The sequence below is a fragment of the Nylanderia fulva genome, unplaced genomic scaffold, assembly GCF_048542155.1.
Source record: "Nylanderia fulva isolate GAGA-0341 unplaced genomic scaffold, ASM4854215v1 Scaffold15, whole genome shotgun sequence".
Classification (NCBI taxonomy): domain Eukaryota; kingdom Metazoa; phylum Arthropoda; class Insecta; order Hymenoptera; family Formicidae; genus Nylanderia; species Nylanderia fulva.
This window is the reverse complement of record NW_028189730.1, coordinates 1,115,605-1,137,645: the sequence shown is the minus strand read 5'-3', so window position 1 is coordinate 1,137,645 and position 22,041 is coordinate 1,115,605. Positions and strand designations below refer to the sequence as shown.

The 22,041-nt window shown below is 32.2% G+C and overlaps 1 protein-coding gene across 5 annotated transcripts; it reads right to left on the bottom strand.

Moving 5' to 3' along the window:
• Positions 1-3,378: 3,378 nt before the first annotated feature.
• Positions 3,379-20,780, bottom strand: stai (stathmin). 5 transcript variants are annotated; one of them, XR_014924211.1, is made up of 8 exons: positions 14,826-15,166; positions 12,224-12,313; positions 10,277-10,629; positions 9,952-10,092; positions 9,524-9,664; positions 8,988-9,134; positions 5,328-7,987; positions 3,379-4,401 (listed from the first exon to the last, which is right to left on the bottom strand). XR_014924211.1 is itself a non-coding variant. In XM_029308825.2 (7 exons), the coding sequence occupies exons 2-7, from the start codon at positions 19,000-19,002 to the stop codon at positions 7,874-7,876; spliced, it is 939 nt and encodes a 312-aa protein (XP_029164658.2). In that variant the 5' UTR covers positions 19,003-19,014; positions 20,542-20,780; the 3' UTR covers positions 3,379-7,873. The 5 variants fall into 5 exon arrangements, 4 of the variants coding, with proteins under 4 accessions (XP_029164658.2, XP_029164657.2, XP_029164654.2 ...); XM_029308825.2 differs by lacking the exons at positions 12,224-12,313; positions 14,826-15,166 and adding exons at positions 18,960-19,014; positions 20,542-20,780 and having other exon boundaries at positions 3,379-7,987; XM_029308824.2 differs by lacking the exons at positions 12,224-12,313; positions 14,826-15,166 and adding exons at positions 18,960-19,014; positions 20,398-20,477 and having other exon boundaries at positions 3,379-7,987.
• Positions 20,781-22,041: the final 1,261 nt, after the last annotated feature.

Genomic DNA, 22,041 nt, shown 5'->3' with positions numbered 1-22,041 from the left:
GAAACTAAAAGAGATAGACCATAAAAATTATATATGAAATTAAATGGCTCAAACATAGATAGTTTTTGTAAGCAACCACTGTGCTCACAAAAAAGTTCAGTTTGAGCCATTTAATTTCATATATAATTTTTATGGTCTATCTCTTTTAGTTTCAAAGATAAAAGGGGGTGGCCACTTTTGATGGGACACCCTATATATTTCCTTTATATTTTATCTATATTAACATTCAATAAATATTGCATACATCTCCTTTTTCTTTCCAAATACTTGGACGTTCAAAATTCTTTTGACTCTTATAGTTGTAAAAAATGATTTTGTAACATGCGGGAAAATGTAACTACAATTTGTAATGCACACGTGATCATCCTACGTATTCTCCCCCTTCGTTATCGCATCGCGAATCGTCCTTTCCTTCCCACCATCGCTCTATTCTTATCGCGGCATGCCAGGAATGCATTTTCACGGCGACACATCTTCGAATGACGCTCGTTTGGGCCGCGAGCTTTGCCGAAATGTTTCCGAAGATATTTTTAACGTATTCTTGTCAACGCATCCGGCGATTGCATCGCTGCTTACAACAGCGTGTGAAAAAGCTCGGAACGTATTGTATATAATAACGTCTCGCGCTTCTTACATGTCATATTTCCTTTATTTTTTTTTTAATTAGAAATATATATGGTGTCCTAGACTTACTGTACCACAACATTAATGAGAGATTCCTGAGATGATTTGAAGACGATTTTTCTTCAGCGAAAATGTCCAGACATCAATAATCTTCAAGTTATAAACGACCGAAAATAGAAGCTTTTTTGTAAACTAAGCCTTGTGAAAATAAATTATTATCAAAACTACACTTTTATAGTTAACTTCAGGTGAAGTTTACTTTAATAGAATTTTAATTTAAGGCTTAGTTACAAAGATACATGAAAAATTGGAAACATTTAAAAAATGATGACCTTCCTCAACATTTTCGCTGAGAAAAAATCGTCTCCAAATAACTTTAGAAGTCTCCCATAAACGGATGGTAAGGTTGGGACACCCTGTATATAAAATACAAATGCAAATTTCGATGAAATTGATTCGTGATCGATTAATAATCAACAGTTACTTGGAAATTTATTCCATATCGATGAAAGTGCGTTGCACTCGATTCGCGACATTTTCTTTAATCATGCTCCGGAATAATAAATGCGATTTGTCGTATTGCATTTATTATTCCGGAGCATGATTAAGGAAAATACTGCGTTGCATCGTATTGCATTATATCGGAGCATTACTATATTATCAGACTACCCGAACAGGAAGTTACAAGAGTAACGGCCGACTTTTTCAACTTTTTGCTAAGTTTTACAGATAGCATATTTTTGTCTCTTTTCTCAAATAATAAAAAAAAATTTTAAAAAGTAAAAAAAGAAATGATAAGATATGCTAAAACTGATCAAAAAGTTGAAACATAATCGGCTTTAAATTGGAAAATGATTCTCGCCGCCGTCACGTGACATATTACATATGTACATGTAGCGTGACATAAAACTTGCAATTACAACAATAAATTCGATCCAATATCGGAGCACGGAAGCTCAATGCGTTGTTTCTCACTCGCTCTTGCATTTTCACGAATATAACGATACAAAAATGTTTGACAGGCGTTCGAGTGACGTCATATGTTTGCGGATCATCGAGTTACATATCTCGCATATTACTTCCATGTAATCCTCAAACATTCGAATCTCGCGGCTCGCAGCGACAGATTCCTAATTTATCGCGACTCCGGCTGGTTCGCGCTTATATACGTGGTCGATATCGCGAGAGACGAAGGAGGAAGGGACGACGAAGGACGAAGCGGAAAGCCGAGGAGGGAGAGAATGCGCGGCGATCTCTCGCGAGTTTCTCTCTCATACACGAAGCGAGGGATTGCATTGGACTTACCGGCCGCGGATCTGGCACCGTTTTTCCCATGATGCCTGCGGTACTTCTTTGCTGTCGCAATCTGATCCTTCAGCAACATCGTACACGCACCCGCACGCAATACTTCCGCCGGCAGCGCGTCCGCTACGCATCATAATCTACCCGCGCGGCAGCCATATTTGCTTTCCGCCGTTCGACTGGGACCCTGAGGTCGCTTCGCAGCGACTCGGCTCGGCTCGGCCTTTGGCTGGCGGCCATGTTATTTGTTGCGCGCACGACGTCACGTGGTCGGCGATGCGCGCGCATCCACCTCAGGCCCGTGTTCTAGATAGAATCGCCCGATCTCTAAAAGAAACAAACTGTTACTAAAATGTAAAGCACCTCGTTTCACGTTATTCTTTATAGCAACTTCTTATTATTTCATTAAAAAAAAACAATGCAATTTATTATTCGATCAATTAAACTCTGTATTCAGTTAGATAAAAAAAATTAATTTTTAAATATGGATAGCGATATACGAATTATTTCAATAAAAACCAATACAATTTATTATTCAATCAATTAAAACTCTTTGTATTCCTTCAGTTAGATAAAAACTTTTTTAAATGGATAGCAATATATTATAAATTATAATTAATTAATTCGATATCATAACTTGTTTGTCTAAAAGAAACAAACTGTTACTGAAATGTAAAGCATCTCGTTTCACGTTATTCTTTATAGCAACTTCTAATTATTTCATTTAAAAAACAATGCAATGTATTATTCAATCAATTAAACTCTGTATTCCTTCGATTAGATAAAAAAAATTTTTAAATATGGATAGCAATATTAGAATTAATTAATTCGATATTCGAAGTATTGCATTAAAAAACAATACAGTTTATTATTCAATCAATTAAAACTCTTAGTATTCCTTCAGTTAAATAAAAAAAATTTTTTTTAATGAATAGCGATATTATAATTAATTAATTCGATATCATAACTTGTTTGTCTAAAAGAAACAAACTGTTACTGAAATATAAAGCATCTCGTTCGATGTTATTCTTTATAGCAACATCAAATTATTTCATTAAAAAATAATACAATTTATTATTCAATCAATTAAATTCTTTGTATTTCTTCAGTTAAATAAAAGAAATAATTTTTAAATAGATATAGCGATATTAGAATATCACAACTAATTTGTTTTTCTCAATTATTTAATTTAATAAAAATTTAATATATTATTTTTGAAAAAAAAGAAAGAGAATTGTAATATTCTAATTGAAAACAATATTTAATGTATATATAATTACTATGATAAAATTATTTAATTATATATATATAAAAAATGAAATAAGTATTCTCTTATGAGTAATTAGTTGCAGTTGTTAGGATAGGAATATTGCAATTAGTAAATTTCTGAGGAAGAGGAAAATGTAATTTCAGAGACAATGATATATGTATATAGAATAACAAAGACGTTCCTGATGCGTGTAGGTATGGCCTTTTACTTCACACACAATCAGGTTCTCGTTTGACACACATTACCTCAACAGAAATTGAAAGAAGTATATATTGAAGGCAGCCAATGCAAGACGCGATTAATATATCGCGACACCATTATATATCTTATCTCCGCTCGCATTTATATATTTATATTATATATATTTATATATCTTGTTTAATTAACTTTTTTCGCGCATTCCTTATCATGAGAGACGATATCAAAGCCCACAGAAACGCGCACACTATATAAAAGAATGGACCGAAAGTCATTGCTCCGAAAAATACTAATTTATAATGATATGATTATGTAATGTAGTGTATAATTTTTTCAATATATAATACATAATTTATAATATATATAAAAAAACCATTATTGATATAATAAATTATGTATATCTTTAAAAATTTATATCACAATAATCGAGATTGTTAAAAAACTTTTACTTGTTTAACTTATAATTTGATTTATTTTTTTATAAAAAAATTAAAGCTTCTCTTTAGTTAAATTTATTTCCGGAATAGCGACTTGGTCCACCGTATGCGTTCATCGCGCAGAAACATATTTATATATATTTATACAGGGCGTTTTTTGGAAAAGATACGATATTTCATTCATATAATAGAACATCCAAACTCAATTGGGAATAAATTCCTAATTACCCGCTTTAATGCAAGTCATTCGGTATATATTAATGATTCAAATCGAGAGAAAGATATTAATGTACATACGTTTTGTAGCGCCCATAATCATTACACGAGAATACAATTTCCAAAAGATTATAACAATGATGCAAAAATAGACGTTACCCATCACTTATTGCGACACAGCAAGACAAAGAGCTCTCCAATTCTCTTGAAAACTCTCCAGAAATGTTTCTCTCGTATGACTCTCGTATGATCTTTTCTTTCCTTTTCTTTCCTTTGTCACAACTTCTACGTTTAATTAGTATTTGTGCAATTAGGCGTTTTGTGAAGATCCCTTACGTAGCCTCGGAGTTAAACCTAATGAAATGTTAAACGAATTGTGTAAATTATTTAAACATTATATTAATTGTATAAATTACGCTATAGTGAAGATATTCATTCATTTCATTGCGTGTAGAACAAGTATAGTCATTCTCAAGGATTACATCATATCATTTTACTATATATAATATGTATATTCTAATTGTTAAATTAATATAAATTTTTACTGAAAAAAATAAAACATGGAAATCATTAATTTACATTTAATAAAGAAGAATTTTTTTTCTTATTTCATTTTCAGGCAAAATATGGTAGGATATAATTTTTAAATTTAAATTTAAGAAATGTTTCAAGAAATCTTCTCAAGTCAATTTTCTCTAAAAATCACAAACATCTATTTAACTTTTTTTAAGCTTAATTTAAGATTTGAGTTTATATAAAATTTCAAAATGTGAAATACACAAAAAATCAGAATCATGTATGCGCTGACAATATAAAAATATGAACGATGAAATGTTCCCAAGTTTAAAATAAGAGACGAGATCTTTCTTACTTAATTAATCGCAAAAAATGAAGGTTTTTGCACATAAATTATTAAAATAATAAAAGTAATATGATAAATAAATATAAAAAGGTAAGTAAAAAATGTTAAATTAATTTGATTATTTCAGAATATGATAAATATAAATAATTTCCATCTCAGAATCTTGGGCCCCAAAAATCTTCGATTCCCAGATTCCAATAATTTGTAAAATTGTGAATTTATGAAATTATCTTGAAAAAAATCACAAGATAATGGAAATATTTCTTTTATCATTCCTGATAATGTCATACTTGACATATGAAAGAAGATTAATTACACTGAAAAGACATTATTCAAACTTGGGAACTATTGATCTGGATTACAAGTTGCAAATTGATAAAATAAATAAAATATAAAAATATCATGACAAAATACATACAATTATTATGGGTTCTAACTTTTAGAGGTGCAGCAGTACTATGCCCAAGATTCGAGTTCTTCAAGTTTTCTTCTTTACATTCTCTTTTTTCTTTTAAAAAGTACTGTGTGTAAAGATACTATAGATTTTTTAAGAAAACTTCTTTACACAGCAGTTCATTATCATATTAGCGGACTTCTCAAATCTCTCTCTTCTCAAATTCTTTTCTTCCTCTCTGGCTGCTATTAATGCTGAGTTCCTTGTACAAGAATAGAACCGTTTTTGTATGCTAAATTGAATCGTTTACATTCCTATTAATTTCCAAACATTCCTGAATTATCTAAAAATTGTTTAAATTTTAAAGCTCACCTATCGATATCAGAAAATATCCTACCTCTTCTCTTGCCTCTTTAGAATTTACTTTACTTTTTTCCGCAAGCATGTAAACGATTAGTAACAGGCGCTACTTTGTGAATTAAAATTGAGTCCAATTGTCAACAATTACATTGCCATATATACTTCAATTTTGCAAATAAATATTCCTGTTTGTTCACAACCCTGCTAACTTAAAGAAACAAAATATCTTCCTTTCTTTTCTATTTTCCACACACGCATACACTCTCTCTTTCACTCTTGTTTTTCTCCTTTTGTTAACGTTTGTCGCTCTCTCGCCCGCATTCAAAAACGCTACACATTTCGACAAATAATTAAAAAGTCATCACAGAAGCGTCACATTATCATATTCCATTAGACTACATGTCTCATGTGAATTTTTGTTTCGGTTAGCGCAGTAATATTACAATGAGTACAAAATGGTTTCTCAAGCCTAGTAAAAAGCACTATTATTATTAATATATCATTATATAATTATATGTATATTATATTTATATATATAATTATGAATGTGCTTAACATGTCGGCACATCACACGTGCACACACACATATGCATCCTCTTGTGTGTGCGCACAAACACAGAGTTGTAGTTGCACCACTTAGGATCTAAGTTGCAGCGATAATTAGTCTGTAGTAATCCGTTAATTTTTATCAAATCAAATCTCCTTCTCCCTCTCTTGTTGAAAACTGTATTGCGATTCAAAACGACCATACGGTAATTACGGTTAATCGATCGCTAACCATCGTCGAAATTTCCTTCTGCATTCGAAATGATAAAAGTAAAATAAAAAAAATATGTGAAGGACGATACTGCCTTCGTCATTCGTTATTCCTACTTCGGCCATGTTTCGCATAAGAAGAGGAAGAGAGAGAGAAAGAGAGAAAAAAAAAAAAGAAAGTGTATAATTTTTGTAAAAAGGATACCAGAAGTGATTTTCGGAATATTGTGAAAATTAAGATTTAAAGAGTCCGAAATTTTCAAAATTCAAAAGCATTTTTTTTATTATTTAATAATATAAAAAAATTATAAGAAAATATATATTATTAAAATAAACATTGAAAATTTTTAGAATCTAAAAATATTTCTTGATTTTTTCGACGATAATGCTCGATGCAAAATTCAAACTTCTATAACAACCTGAAGATTCAGTTCAAAAAATAGCTATTTTTTTTACTTAAAAATTGCCAAATATAATTAGATTTTAAAGCACATTTGAACGACTTAAACTGGTAACGATTTAAGTCAAGTTTGATATCCTATTAGAGATATTTAACTTTTTGTCTTTGTTGATGTTTACAAAAAAATATGAACAAACGAAAGTTATTAGTTAAATTATTTTTCGTTGTACAGAAAAATGTTCAATGTAAATGAAAGTATTCAAGATAAGAGTATTTCTGTATATGACATTTTCTTTTTTCCTTTTTCCTAAATATAATATATAATGTAAAATTAAAAGAAGTTGTGAACATTCGGGAACGCTCCTATTAGAAAAAAAGTGCTTTGTAAATCCTTAGGGATCATAATAAACCGACTTTTAATATAATATATAATTTATTTAATATATCTTTATTTGACTAAAATAAGTTATTTTATAATATCAATTTTGTAAATAAAACTAATATTAAAAAAGACTATGTTTTCAGAATAAATCTTCAAATTGCTATAAACATTCAAATTTTGCATCAAACTTATGTTATCGTCGGAAAAATATATTTTTAGATATTTTAAGTTTTCGAGATTTAATTATATATACATATATTAAATAACTTTTAAATAACACTAACATTAAAAATATATATTTATATCCTTCCTATTTTAGTCAATTAAAAAATATACATTTATAGAAAAAGAAGAATAACACATATAAAAATACTGTAATAGTTCCTCATTGAACATTTTTCTGTACAACAAATAATAATTTAATCAATAATTTCGTTTATTTAATTTTTTAATAATATATGTGAATAAAAATTGATAAAGGCAGTATTATCCACGCAATATTTAAAAATCGCAGAGGCCCGATATATTCCCCTACTCCTCCAGCTCGAAATACAGACATGTTTGATACGCGCGATCGACGTCCCGTTTTACTTCGAGTCAGAAAATAATGGCACAAAGCGAAACGGAGTCTTGCGGGGGCGTTCGAGCGGCCTTGAAGAGAATATTGGATACTTAGCCGGAGCTGGCGGTCTCGTTCTCCACCGGTAGATTCGGCTGCGGCGAGTTCACGGAATTATCCTGGCGGATTGCCGCCTTATTCTGTCTCACAATCTCGGCACGCCTTTCCTGCGGGAACAGAAAGAAAATGAAAGATAACAGCGATATTTTTCGATATGATTTTATCAAAAACGGAGGTTGAAAAGTACGCCATGCTCTCTATCTGCAAGCTGATGGATGGCTAACTTTAGACAAAGTGCGTTGGAGTTTTTGCTGTTCTCGATTTTCTAGATATCGATTCTCAGATTATAAGATCCTCGGTTTATTAATTTAAATTAATATATACTTATTTTATTGAAAGTAATAGAAGTCAATGTTCACGTATATTATGCGAGAAAATGATGAAGCTTGGTCCTATGTCTTCTCCAGCACATTCTGTATTTAAAACAATCATATGAGCTACAAATAAGGACGGTCATGCTGGAAAAAAGTAACCGTAAAATATAATCGAAAGACTGCAAAATATAATCTGGTAAAAGCGCGACAACAACATTCCTTATACAAACTCAACTATCGACGTCTTCGTGGTCCTAAAAAAAATATAACAAGCTATCTGCTGATGATGGAAGGGAGATGGGAACAAAAGGGACAAAAAAAATAATTGATATATAACTTATAAGATCCGCAAACATTACAATTTGTTGTATTAATTGCGATTTTAGAATCTTATGAATTTAGAATCATATATTTTTGAATATTAAAGTGTATGTTATGTAAGCGTGTATTATATACTCTGATCATTATTTTTCAGTGAATTTAGGTTAATATTCTCTATCACAATAATCACGATTAAAAAGATTTATTCTAATAAAAAATTTTAACTCTTTTAATATATATATTTTAAATACTATTATTTTATATTCATAATATGACTATTATTTGAGATTATTATTATCGGCGAAGAGCCAGGAGCTTTAAATAAGTTGAATACTAAAGAAATAAGAAAGAATAAAATAGATGAATTTTTCTATTAATCAACAGCTTTGCATGGAATTCAATTTATCAAGACACAAATTGTGATGTTTGCGAAGGATCCCGGTTGCGATTAAGAATGCGGCGACGGAATTACATGATGGCGGCGAATCGCTTGCACGCGACGCTGGATTTCTCGCTGTCGATTCAGCTCCGCAGTCGACACCCTCTTGTCAAACTCGAACTTTTTCACCAGGAGTTCTCGTGCTGCCGTCTGACGAACTTGAGCTATCTTCACTGTGTTCTAAACCACCATTACACAAACGTCCACATTCGATCAGTGCTTTTTTTCACAAAAAAATGTCGGCAATTCAAGGCTACCCTATTTCACATTTCTCTTAATTTCATTCTTTCTCTCTTTCAAAAGCTCACGAATATAATGCTATGATTAGATTATGCACGAGACTCTGTCGCTTTTTGGAATTTTTTTCTGAAAATTTGTGTTGTACTTAATAGCAATACATTAGTATAGTATAGTATATACAAGTACATCAGTATATTTAAATTTATCTTTTAATATATCTTTTATTTATCCAAAACCGACAAAGTTTCGCTATAATCTGATAACTAGAGATCGACGTACTTCAAAACCACCACATCAACTGCAAGAGCCACATTTGATCGAAAACTTACATGATTGCGCAATTTCTCCTTCTGCTCGCGTTCAATTGCTTCGCGACGCTCTCGTGCCTGCTCCAGCTTCTTCTGAATTTGGGACTCCAATTGTTGCACGCGCTCCGCCATTACTTGACGTACACGAGTTACTTGCTCCTCCTGCAAACAAACCGTGAATCGATAAGTTATATCTATACTTGCTGAGTCTACCTGCCTATACAGTTGGCTTGTTAAAATATGCAAAACAAAAGTAGTGCAGTTAAGCTACTTTTAAAAGAAAGAAAATGACAAAAGGGGGGACGTTTAATTATTTCAACTTGAAAATTTTTAAATATAAGAAATCTTATATAATTTTACATATATGTATATTACAACTACAATGTTTAATTCGATTAAAACTGTCTAATAAATTATAAATATGGAGATAAATATAAGAAAGTACTAACATGTTCCTTGAGACGATCCAACATTTTCTTGATATTCTCCTCACGTTGAGCCGTAGCAGTCTTCAGCTTCTCTTCGACGGCGTATCGTACTTCCTCGGTTTGGAGTTCGAGACCCAAGCGAGTCTGTTCAACAGCATCCAGCTGCAGTAAAATTAAATATTACAACAGTTGCTTAGAACAACAAGACAAATTGACTGATAGACATATACTTGTCGAATAATCATTTAACCACTTATAAACACGTAATCAGGACTTAATGAATTTTGTAATCAAATTATTAATCTATATTTTCATCATTGATCCACCCCCAATCTTTCTTACTCACATGCTCTTTTAGCTTGCTCTTCAGATCGGCGATGTGGGCCTCTCGCTTCTCCTCCGTGTTGTTCATCTTAGCATCCAAAGCCTCGCGAGTCGCGGTAATAAAGGCCGCGTTAAGCTCATCCTTCTTGCGGGACTTCTCCTCGATCTTGCTGATCTTGGTAGCGAGACAGGCGAGCTTGTCCGCCTCGAGGAACTCTCTTCGTTCCTTAGCGGCCCTCAATTTTTCGATCGGGGTCAACTGAATTGGGCTTGTTTGAGGCGGTGATGGTGCTCTCTTGGGGGCCGTTGGTTCCGCTAGGATCACTTCGTAGCACAGTCCGCCCTTGGTCTTCTCCTGGCATCGAATCTCAGTCGCTGTAAATTTTCATCGTACCACATGAGTGTTTGATTAATCAGTACGAGCAATTGCGAGTTGATACAGCGAAATATGACTATGGTATAATATATATTTTCAAGTGTAATTAATATATTATTTTCAAATCATTATCACAATATTTTACAATTTCGATTCTTAGACCTGGAGATATCGATGCTTAGATCCTTCAACATCGTATTACTTTCCTGAAATCACTTCGATCTCGATAAGTAATTACAATCTCTATCGAATGCCTCCCGGTGTCTCGTCTTGGAATAGCAGTCCCTATGGGCATAATTCGCAATTCCAAGACTTCCGGCGCCGACTAGTTACGGAAGTATGACTCACAGCTCGAGAGCAATAAAGAAGGATCGATCAGAAAACGATCGGACGTAGGCGCCGCGATGTCTACTCTGTCGCCGCACGCACCTCTTCTCTCTTCCTCCCTCTTTTTCGCCTACTCGCTGGTTGCCAACCATACCGTAATTATCGTATATCAAATTGTATCGTATATTTCATTGTCGTGGTAAAATTTTCCGAAATTTTAGTAATTATTTCATTCCAGAGAATTGCAATTTACAATATTATTTTCTATCTTTTTTCGTTTCTCTTTGCACAATATCTCGAGTACCGATTAAATTTATTAAACGCTCGATCGTCGGTTTTTTAAAATATTTAAATAAATTCTTTATACATATAATTAAGAGATAAATAATCGGAGAACAATTAAAAATTGCACAATTTTCGCGTTTGTTACATCTTTCTTTTTTCTTGCTCTACTCGACGAAATAAAACGTAATATTGCTATGAAAAATTGTCGATATTTTGCTGAACACGTCCACGTAATACAATACAACTTTGCAAATGTTCCCCACTTGCAATGTATAATTCAGCGGCGACACATTGGCACGACCGTTCTTGCCGAGGGCATTGCACCGATCTTTAATAGCGAAGGTGTTCCCTTTTAGCCCTTAGACGCTGGAATTTTCTTATTAAATTTCCTAACAAAATTACACACATAATACAAATAATAAGACAATAATTATATAATTAGAATGATTTAAACACACAATTTGTAGAAAAAAAGAAAAATAATAATAATTTTGGATTTCAATTTTAACATTAGTTTTCATAATTATTAAATATATTTACTACAATAAAATATATTAATTAATTCATCAATGTAGCCTCAAAACTAGAATATTAATTAATTATAAATATAATAAAAAATAACAATGTAAAATAATTTTTAACTCTAGCCACACAATTGAACCATATAATTGTATCAATTACACAGGGTGAGAGAGAAAGAAAGAGTTGTATATAAGCTAGAATATTATAGATAAAATTCTTCAAAAAGGTCAAAGTAGCTTATTATTAGACTTCCTTCCTCATATGAATTTGATGTTTCTTTAGTAAATATTGTTAGTCAGCAGACTGTTTCTTTTTCTACCATGTCGTCGCTGGAATTTTAAACAAGTCAATTTGGCTCGATCGAACAAATGTAGGTAGGTACGTCTCAATACGCCTATTGACGTCATTCAAAGCTCGCTAAAGGTCTCCCAATGTTGGCTAATTTATCCGAGTACTCACTGATGAACTTCACCTTCTTCGGCTGCTTGGTCCGCGGTTTGCCCTTTCCGCTGGGCTTCTTAAACGGCGCATTATTCCTCCTTTGTCCAGCTTCAGAACATTCAGATTCAATTCAGTGAAGACAGAGTCGAAACGTTTTGGAAGGAAATTAACGAGGAAAAGGGGAAGAAAAGTCGAGATTGCGTCTTAACTCGTTGAACCAGTCTCCTCTATTGTGCAATTAAATTCTATCATATAATAATTAATAAAAATGGAGCACTTTTCCAATAGATAATTAATTATAATTAATTATCAAATTGATTGCATACAATTTAACAATTATATAAACATAAAAGATGTTTGATTAAAAATTGTTACAAGACACAAGCGTACTTTGTTGAAGCTTCAACGAATATACGATTATTCTGGAAATAAAGCGGGCTATAAAAAGTCAAAATTGAACTCTGTTAAAACTGGTTATCTGATTAAGAGATCGATCAGTGTTTCAATGAGTTAATTATCGGGAAATCGATGCAACTGTTTTGCGTAGCCATGTTGGACCGCACCCTGATTATTTCGGCAAGCCGAACACGTGTATACCGACATCGTTAAATCCACATTAAACATCATTAGAAACAAAAAAAACCAGTTAACAACCAGTCATTATTCTGGCAATTGTATACATCGCTACATTAAAAATAATTAACTTTATTGTCGTTCAAAAGTAAAAATAAAATTGTTATTTAATTACTAATACATATATATATGTATATAAAATAAATAAATATATATATGCAATAGGTATAATAAATGTTATACATTTATTTGAATTTTCTATTTTTATAATTAGAGTCGATATTTTGTGCAGAGAAGAAAAGGAGAAATGATTTTATTTATAGACGCTTAAGAATCGTATATATTGCCATTTTTGTCAATTTGCCAACGGAATTTTGCGACACCCCGTAGAGAAATGGTGGACCGTATCGATTCGCGGACGGTCCGAGAAATTGATCGAATTGCAGGTGCCCTAGGATAATATCATGATACTACCGTGATATCGACCGCCTTGCACCGCGGTAAAGGCCGTCTTCTTGGCATTCAAAGAACACGAAAAAACGCAATATTTTTCGGAGATATATAATATTCGTACAAAATCTTGTTTCTATGTAAATTAATTCTACAATAATCACACAAGCAAAAAATTAAAAAATACTCAAGCAAATAATAGAAAATTAAAATATGTAACAAATAATAAAAGAGATAAAATCTGTAATTAGAAAATATGTAAGAAAATTCAAAAATTAATTTAGATTAAAAATAAATTTTTAAGTTAAATATCTGTAAAATATATGTATATAATAAAGATTACAGTTATTTTGAGTTTACACGTGTCGGCAAGTAAAAATCCGAAATCAGGCGGTCTCTATGAGGATATGTTTTCTGTTAATAGCAGACGAATCGCATCTATTTCCCGATAGTTGACACTCCCCGACAATTCTGTGAGTTTCTTTCCCTGAGGGATACAAGAATGAGACAGGATGGTAGAGTATTTTTCGTCGAAAGATTTTCCCGGTTTTTTCCGATAACCAGCGCCCATAAATTAATTATCTCCATTTCCAATTACTACCCCTTTTTGATAAAATTTTAATTTTTTTAATCGCTGAAATTTATGATAAAAAAAATATTAAACTTTTTTAAAAATTATATTAAAAAAGATTTGTAAAAATCGCTAGAAATATCCGCGTCATCGTTTAAATCTTCTTATAAATGCGCTTTGCATTATGCTTTACAAGCGATTTATTAAATCTCCAGCTTTGAAATTTGTATATAAGGAACTTTAATAAAAGCGCCGTGAAGAGAAGCAATGAACTGCAGTTCAGTACCTTATTCTATAAATAGCATAAAAGCACCTGAGCAAAGTTTGGCTCAATAAATAGTAAATTACTTTACAATTGCTCCATAAAGAGTTTAGCAAGCTCCGCCCAAAAGTGGCTAAATGGATAATTACGGTCGAAAGCCAGTAAATTATATTACGAAGGCATTATTAAGAGTAACTAATTTCATAGAGAAAAAAAGTAAATGCTACTGGATATTTTATTTTTTTTTTTTTTCGAGCACGAAATAATTGCTACATAAAACTCGTCATGGCATAAAACATTTTTTTTACAAAACTATCATAATAGTACAAAAAATGAGAGAGAGATATTTAGTCTTCATGCTATTTTAAGATCTTCTATAAAGATTTAATCGAAAAATGGCGGATATTTCTGGCAATGTTCTTTAAAGATAGCAGTCTTTATAAAGCTTCATCTTGATAAAGTTCTATGATAAATGATCATAAACACAAAAATATTGTTGTTCTAAATTTTGATATTTCAATTTTTTTAAATGTAAAACACTTTATGAGGACTGAAGAAAATTCTATAGAATTCTTGTTTTTCAAGGATAAATAAATGACTGACTATGAGAAATCATTATTCCCAGTTTACAAAGGATTAAATAAGGAAAATGATCTTCCAAGATTCTAGATCAATTAGTATTAGAAATGATAATTTTATGGTAGCGCCAGTTAACAATCTTTTTAAGACTTGGGGAATCGGAAGGAAGAGGGCCTCTCACTCACCTACGATACCCAGCGGGGCCTTGCAGCTGTGACAGAAGCACTGGAGCACCGAATCGCGCACGAGACCGATGAGCATGTTGCGTTCGTTTCGTTTCGTTCGAAAGGGCAAGTTTCGCGGGCGGATCTCGGGGGAGCAACGCGAATGACAGATCGAGCACGCCGGGACCAAGTCACTGACTGAGAGAGAAAGAGACTGGATGGACGAAGGAGAAGAAGAAGAAGACGAGACCAAGATAGAAAAGAAGAATGAGTGAGGCACACCGGAAGTGTCGCTCAGGTCGTAACTGGGGCGGTGGCTGGAGGGCGACTGGCTCGCATGCTGCGCCACGACCCTTGGCGTCGCTCAATATCCCTCAACCACCCTTTCTCTCCTCCTCCTCTTCTTCTTCCTCCTCTTCTCCATCCGAGCCTCCCTCTCTTCGTCCGCGTCATGGAACCAACAGCCTACCCGACGACAAGCCACCCTTCCAACTGGCAACTCCAACCTGCGATCGTCTACTGCTAGAGCAACCCTCTAGGAGGGGTGTTATGAACCGTATGGGGTGTCCCGAGAAAAGCCTATGTAAAACATGAAAGGACTCGATGAATGTGTAGAAGGACGAAGGAATAATCGAAGTTGAACATTGAGTGGAACTTTGAAATTGGATCATCAGTGTAGATAGATCTCGCAAGCTTTGAATATCGAAATTCTTCAACCTTAATGTTGTATCACGCTCATCATTTTCTACGTTAGATTTTAAGATTTCAAGAAAAAAGTTGACATTCAACAAAGGGAAACTATCAGCTATGATTTCGCCGTAGTTTCTCTTCGTTGGATTTCAACTCTTCTATCTTCTTTTGTAAATTTGCCATTTCTTGCTTCTTCTTATCGCATTGCTTTTTCAAGACCGAAATGTTAGTATAGTTTTATATATTTCCTTCCTCTCTTTGAAAATCTATTTCTCAATTTCTCTAACTTTCTTCACCTTCTGTTCTATTCCCTTATTGTATTTTTTTAAATCGATACTACCAATATATTTGATGTTTTAAAAAGAGCCAAACTTGATTCTGTAAAAATTTCATTACTTCACGTATCGTTCTGTTATTATATTGAATTGCTACATTTGTTTTAGCAAAACGGTTTTTTCATTTCTTATTTCGTCATAATCTTTGAGCTTGATTATTTTTTCATTGTAACTCATTTTCAAATTGTTTTATTCTTATTGCTAGTTTTAATCCCTCGAAATTATTGTCGCATTCATCTTCAAATTTATTTTGCCTAATTAATTGTCTGATCTAACTTTCTGTTTCGTTCATTATGGTCTCTAAATCATGAAAAAAATAGAAATTTCAATCTGCACATTCACATGTCCTTGCAATATTTATTAAGTTTTTATTACGTTATTCCCACAATGCTTAGAGAAATTAAATCAAATTAACTACATCAAACTTACAACTAGTTTACGATTATTTCTGGTTTGTTCGTTATTGTCTCCAAAATATATTATCCAAAATATATATGTTTGCGCAAATAAAATTTCTATTTTTCTAGTAAACAATTAAAACAAAAACAAAATCATTTAAACAGCATTCAAGATATGTGAAAAAAAACGTTAAACATAAATTATATAAACAGAATTAACTCTCTTAATGAGAACATAAAACAATTGGAGAACGATTTGCAAATGCAGATTAAATTATGTGATGAATGGATTGAAATATGCAACAATTTAGAAAATAAAAAATTCGAGTTGAATAAACAATTTTGTGCAAGTTGAAGATTACATAACTAATTGAACAAAATAAATCTGAAGACAAATACGACAATAATTTCGAGGAAACTAATAATAAAACAATTTGACGAGGAGTTACAGAGATCGAATGAAAAAACCATCAAATAAAAATTCGTTTGGGGAAAATCTATATAAAATTTTACGAAATACCGTAATAAAAATTCTAATTATTTTTCGACTTTTCCAACTTTCTCTCTCTCTCTCTCTTTAAATCTCCAAATAATAGAAATAATAAGTCTCTAAATATATACTCCGAAATCATTGTATTTAAATTCTGGTGACATTTTCAGAGATTTTGAAATTTTTGAGTTTTGAAAACCACGAACTTTTAAATTTAATAATAAGAATATTTTTAAGTCGGCTCTCCAATTTTTAAATCATCGTATTTATCTCGACTAAAGAGCCAAACGCGATGTTATTGCGACAGATTAAGATAAGAAAATTTGGAAACTAAGGAATTTGAATCCTATGGTTGGGATCTCAGAAATTCCCCTTGTTCCTTCTCCTAACATCCCCTGTAAAGAAATAGACGAGAAAAATATTGGTCCGAAAGTCGGCTGAATCGGGAATTCCCCGAGGAACGGCGTCATATGCAAGGTTCCATAGCAGGGGCCCAAGTACCGACCCCTGTGGAACCCCGCATGTCATATGGCGCCTTTGTTCCTCGGCATTCCTATCTGTATAGGCCAAAAAAAAAAATGTCCGGGATTCAGCCGACTTTCGGACCAATATTTTTCTCGTCTATTTCTTTACAGGGGATGTTAGGAGAAGGAACAAGGGGAATTTCTGAGATCCCAACCATAGGATTCAATTCCTTAGTTTCCAAATTTTCTTATCTTAATCTGTCGCAATAACATCGCGTTTGGCTCTTTAGTCGAGATAAATACGATGTTTTAAATTTAATTTTTAAAAATTGGAGCTTAGCTGTGAAAATAAAATTCCAATAATTTCAAGATTATTTTTATCGAGAGGAAATTATTTGATTTGGCACGAATAAGGCGACAATGACGAATGAGAAATATAGGGCACGTAATGATTGCTTTGTGTAAAGTTTTTCAATGAAAGGACGATCGAAGACGGACGCTGTTTGTCGGAACTCGCGCATTATGACGCAGCCGGAAAGATACCAACGAGTCAGTTCTTTGTGAAAATCAATGAGAAATAAAATTTTCATGATGCATGACAACTGTCGAGAAATCACGTGGATTATGTAGAAAAAAGACATTTATTCCGGATAGCTCTTGATGAAAAGATTTCGATCCAGAGCTCCATAATTAACCGGATTCGATCGTTGCAATTTAATTAAATTTAAATGACAACGATAACAATAGAAAGTGAGAAATCGGTGGAAAAATCGAATTTATCATCGCGTTATCCTTCTATTGATTTCTTGTACTATGTAACTATTTTTATAAACTATTTTAATTTATGAAATAAACTCTATTTCGCGCTTTTGGTGCCAGAAAAATCGGATTTTCTTGCCGTTTCGCTCATTACGATTCGCGATACTAAGTTGAGAGCCACGGAGGGGTCGCACCACGTCGCAGTCAGGTCGGTCAGACTACTGCGGCATCGCCGTCCCGTACAAGTCTGCCTGCAGCAATCTTCTCCGCAACTCTCGCCAGGCCAAGGACAAATCCAGACGAGTCCGAGGGCTCTGACCTCCTGTGTCGTACATGTCGTCTGCCGGTCTCGCCAAGCTCTGGGCTCTGAGTGTGTTTAAGGTGTTTAAGGGTGTGCTTCCAACGCACGGCGCCGAATTGTCCATGCTCCTCCTCTTTAATTGCTGAACCTTTGTCCCGATATCGCCGAATGGACACACGAAACTTGGGCTTATACAGTATAAAATGAGGGATCTCGTTCCATAAAAAAACGCGAGGCTCGTATAATGTCAGAGAACACGAATAGAAACAGATATATTCCACATATTATATAATCGTTATATAAAATATAATCAATATCAATGTTTTGTATGTTTGTTAGAATATTTTTAATATTAATGTATTAATATTTATATATATAATACGTATTAATTTTGATATTAATATATATATTGAATTATATAGAATTATTATATCAATAATATAAATGTTAAGAATTTATTTGAAAATAATTACTGTTTTAGAAAAATAGTTTTCTTCACTGATATTAATATATATATTGAATTATATAGAATTATTATATCAATAATATAAATGTTAAGAATTTATTTGAAAATAATTACTGTTTTAGAAAAATAGTTTTCTTCACTTTTACTACTTTCACTAATTTCTCTCTCTCTCTTTCTTTCTCTCTCTTATCAAATATATAAAGTATTGCATGTGAATCACCATATTGTTTTACATATTTTAAAATTACTTACATTCTTCGTTGCTACAATCATCTGATTTTGGTGTGGTGGCCATAGTGATATGTTCCTGCAACAAAAACGTTCCGTATAAAGCAAACTGGATATACTGGATACTCGAGAAAAAAACAAATCCCAATAATTTTAAATGTGTTGTCATAACATTTATTCTTTTCAACGATTCTTGACTTTGTCACATCTATTCTATATATGTGTTAGTTTCACCGTTCAAAATATATATTAAATATCGATTCAGAGTTTAACGGGAAATAAGTAAAAAAGGAGACAGACCTGATTAATTAATATTTTTACATTGTTTCTTATATTAAACTTTATTCGTGTTTGGAAATTTGATCTATTTGTGTGTATATTTTGTAACATGTCTGTATTTCATATATTGAAATTTAATAAATATTGACATTTCTATTTCACAAAGTTATTAAAGAATTTATTATTTAGCATTATATTGTGTGTAAAAAATAATAAAAAAATAGAAATATTCTCAAAATTATATATTATATAATTTTAGAATAAAATTTAGAATATAAGAAAAAGACTTTTAAATATACTCTTGTGTTATTTATTAAAAATCTCAATTCTGCAGATAGTTTGTGGAGTAAAAAAATTTCATTATAAAAATTAATTAACTAAATAAGAAAAGTATGTAATTATCATTTATCTCGAATTTTATTTTTGCAATTTTATAAAAAATTTTAAATAGTTTCCACATTTTACTAAGAAAAAAATAATGTTTTAATAAAACAGAATATAATATATATGAACATATTATTAATGTACACATGGTTTATATAGTGACATCTATTGACTATCATTGTTTACTTTGCTTAAATCTGCTTCTTTATATATATATACTAAGGAATATTTTCTCAAGATTTGAATAAAACATATATTATTTCTTGTTCTAAAAAAAGAAATAATTTTAAGTATAAAATTTACAATACTTAATTAGTTATAGTTTTGTGTATATAAATATTAACTTTTTTAAATCATTTATATTTTATTGCTAATAACTTTATAATCATTCTTCAAAGGTTCTAAACAATCGTGATAATATAATACCATTTTTAGTTAATTAAGAAAAAGTATTGATTTTATAAACACCTTGTACATATTATGTATGTCTTTGTTCATAAAGAATTCACTAAATAAGGAGATTAATATATTATATGACACAAAATATAACTTATAGACTAATTATAAAGAAGCAATTGAGGTAGATCAATAATTGAATATTAACTAACACATAATGTGTATTACTGATATAACCCAATTAGACAAAGGCTCGACTCCTTTATTTACAAACGTTCCGCCATGACCTCCTATCACGATCACCTAAAAGTCATTGAAATACACAACCGTCCCTTCGTATTATCTGCACAATTCGGAAGCAGCAATATATTTCTCGTTCCTACTTTCGCCATTTCAAACCTACCAAAAACAATCGATGAGCAACGATCCGTTCATATGATTAACCCCACAAACGAATGGATCAACCGCGTCACTCCGATAAATTGCGTATATCTCTTTGTTTGAGTCGCGATAAACGAAGGAGGGAGAGAGAAACACGATCTTTTACCTGCTTTTTTTCAGCGACGAGACTATCCTTGTTCTCGATTCTCGGGAGCAACAGGCTCGTCGAACTCGCGATCGAACTCCAGATGCAGCACTCGTCGGCACCGGCGATGCAACACACAAGGTGATGGCACAGCACGACAAAGATGAGCAAGTTCCTGTACAACCAGTCGCTTCGTACGACGCTTTTATCGCGCGTCTTCACGCAGCCGAGTCGCCGAGGATAGTCGAAGGTTCCCGAGCGACCGCCGAAGACGCCCGAAAGCTCGCGTCGCCGCTCGAGCCGCCGCCGACGCGATCACGTGATTGGTCCGTCTTTGACGTCGCCGCGCGCCCATTGGTCGCATTTGAACGGCCGAGCGTTACCGACGTTCGCAAAGCCGGTTGTTTTCCTGTATATATAAATATATCACGTGATACACTCGTTTTATTTTATTTTTGTTTTTTCCCCATATGTTTTATATTTCGATTTCCAGACTTATTTTATGCAAGTGTATTTCGCTAACAGATTTTTATGAAAATATATATATTCCTATATAGTTCATTAAATTGCTAGACACTGCATTTTATTATTAATTATATAATAAAGATAATATATGATATATATATATATGCTATTAATGTTGAATAAATGAATGCATGAAATTGAAGATTTTGTAATTAAAACAAATAAAGATAATAATAAAATTCTGAACTAAATTTTTCTTGAAATTTATATTCAATAATATATATATTGTAGGATTTTCACCTTTTGTTTTTATTTAAAATATGATATAAAATTCATACCTTTTATCTTCCCAATATTTTAATAAGATTTCAAGAAATATATTGTAGTTATTCTCACAAATTTTTTTTCGATATAACGACTTCACATTATTGCATATCTGAAAAAAATTATTGGAAATTAATTATCATCGAATAAAAATTTCAATTATTATATTCACAATTAATTATTTATTACCTTTGGTGATTTCTAATTTCTCATCGATATAGCATATATTAAAAAATACATTATTCCTTGATGATCCCCTTTATTGTTGGAAGGAATAATTTATTAATTCTCTCGATGCGTGCACGTTGATGGATCGTGAATGACGACGAATAATATATTGTATTCGGAGGCCGGAAACCGTTAGAACCGGCTCGAAAAAAAGAGATTCATTCCTGATGAATCATATGTGACTTGCAAATGTGCGTGGGATGCTGCTCGTGTCGCATATATCGTGTAATAAAAATGGGCCCCAAATATGGTTGCGACGTTCACGACTGGTTTTGATTTTGATACGCTCGACACTGTCCATTATTCTTCTCTCAAAAGCGACATATATATATATTCTTCCGATTCCTTTTCGTGGTTTATATTCTAATTTGCATTTATAAATTTCAGATGCTTCTTTTTGTAGAGATCGAGTCGTACAATATTGATATTCAACTTACGTACAGTGTTCATTATCGCGTATTTATTCCAGCTTTTTATTTCCTCGCACCTGAATAAATAAGATGC

Bases quoted from the DNA above. Each gene is read 5' to 3' on its own strand.
- stai (XM_029308821.2), bottom strand. From the start codon at position 14,901: ATGCTCATCGGTCTCGTGCGCGATTCGGTGCTCCAGTGCTTCTGTCAC. The intron at 12,314-14,825 runs GTGAGTGAGAGG...AATGTTCTGAAG, and splicing joins GGCCCCGCTGGGTATCGTAG to CTGGACAAAGGAGGAATAAT. The intron at 10,630-12,223 runs GTGAGTACTCGG...GAAAATTTACAG, and splicing joins GAAGAAGGTGAAGTTCATCA to CGACTGAGATTCGATGCCAG.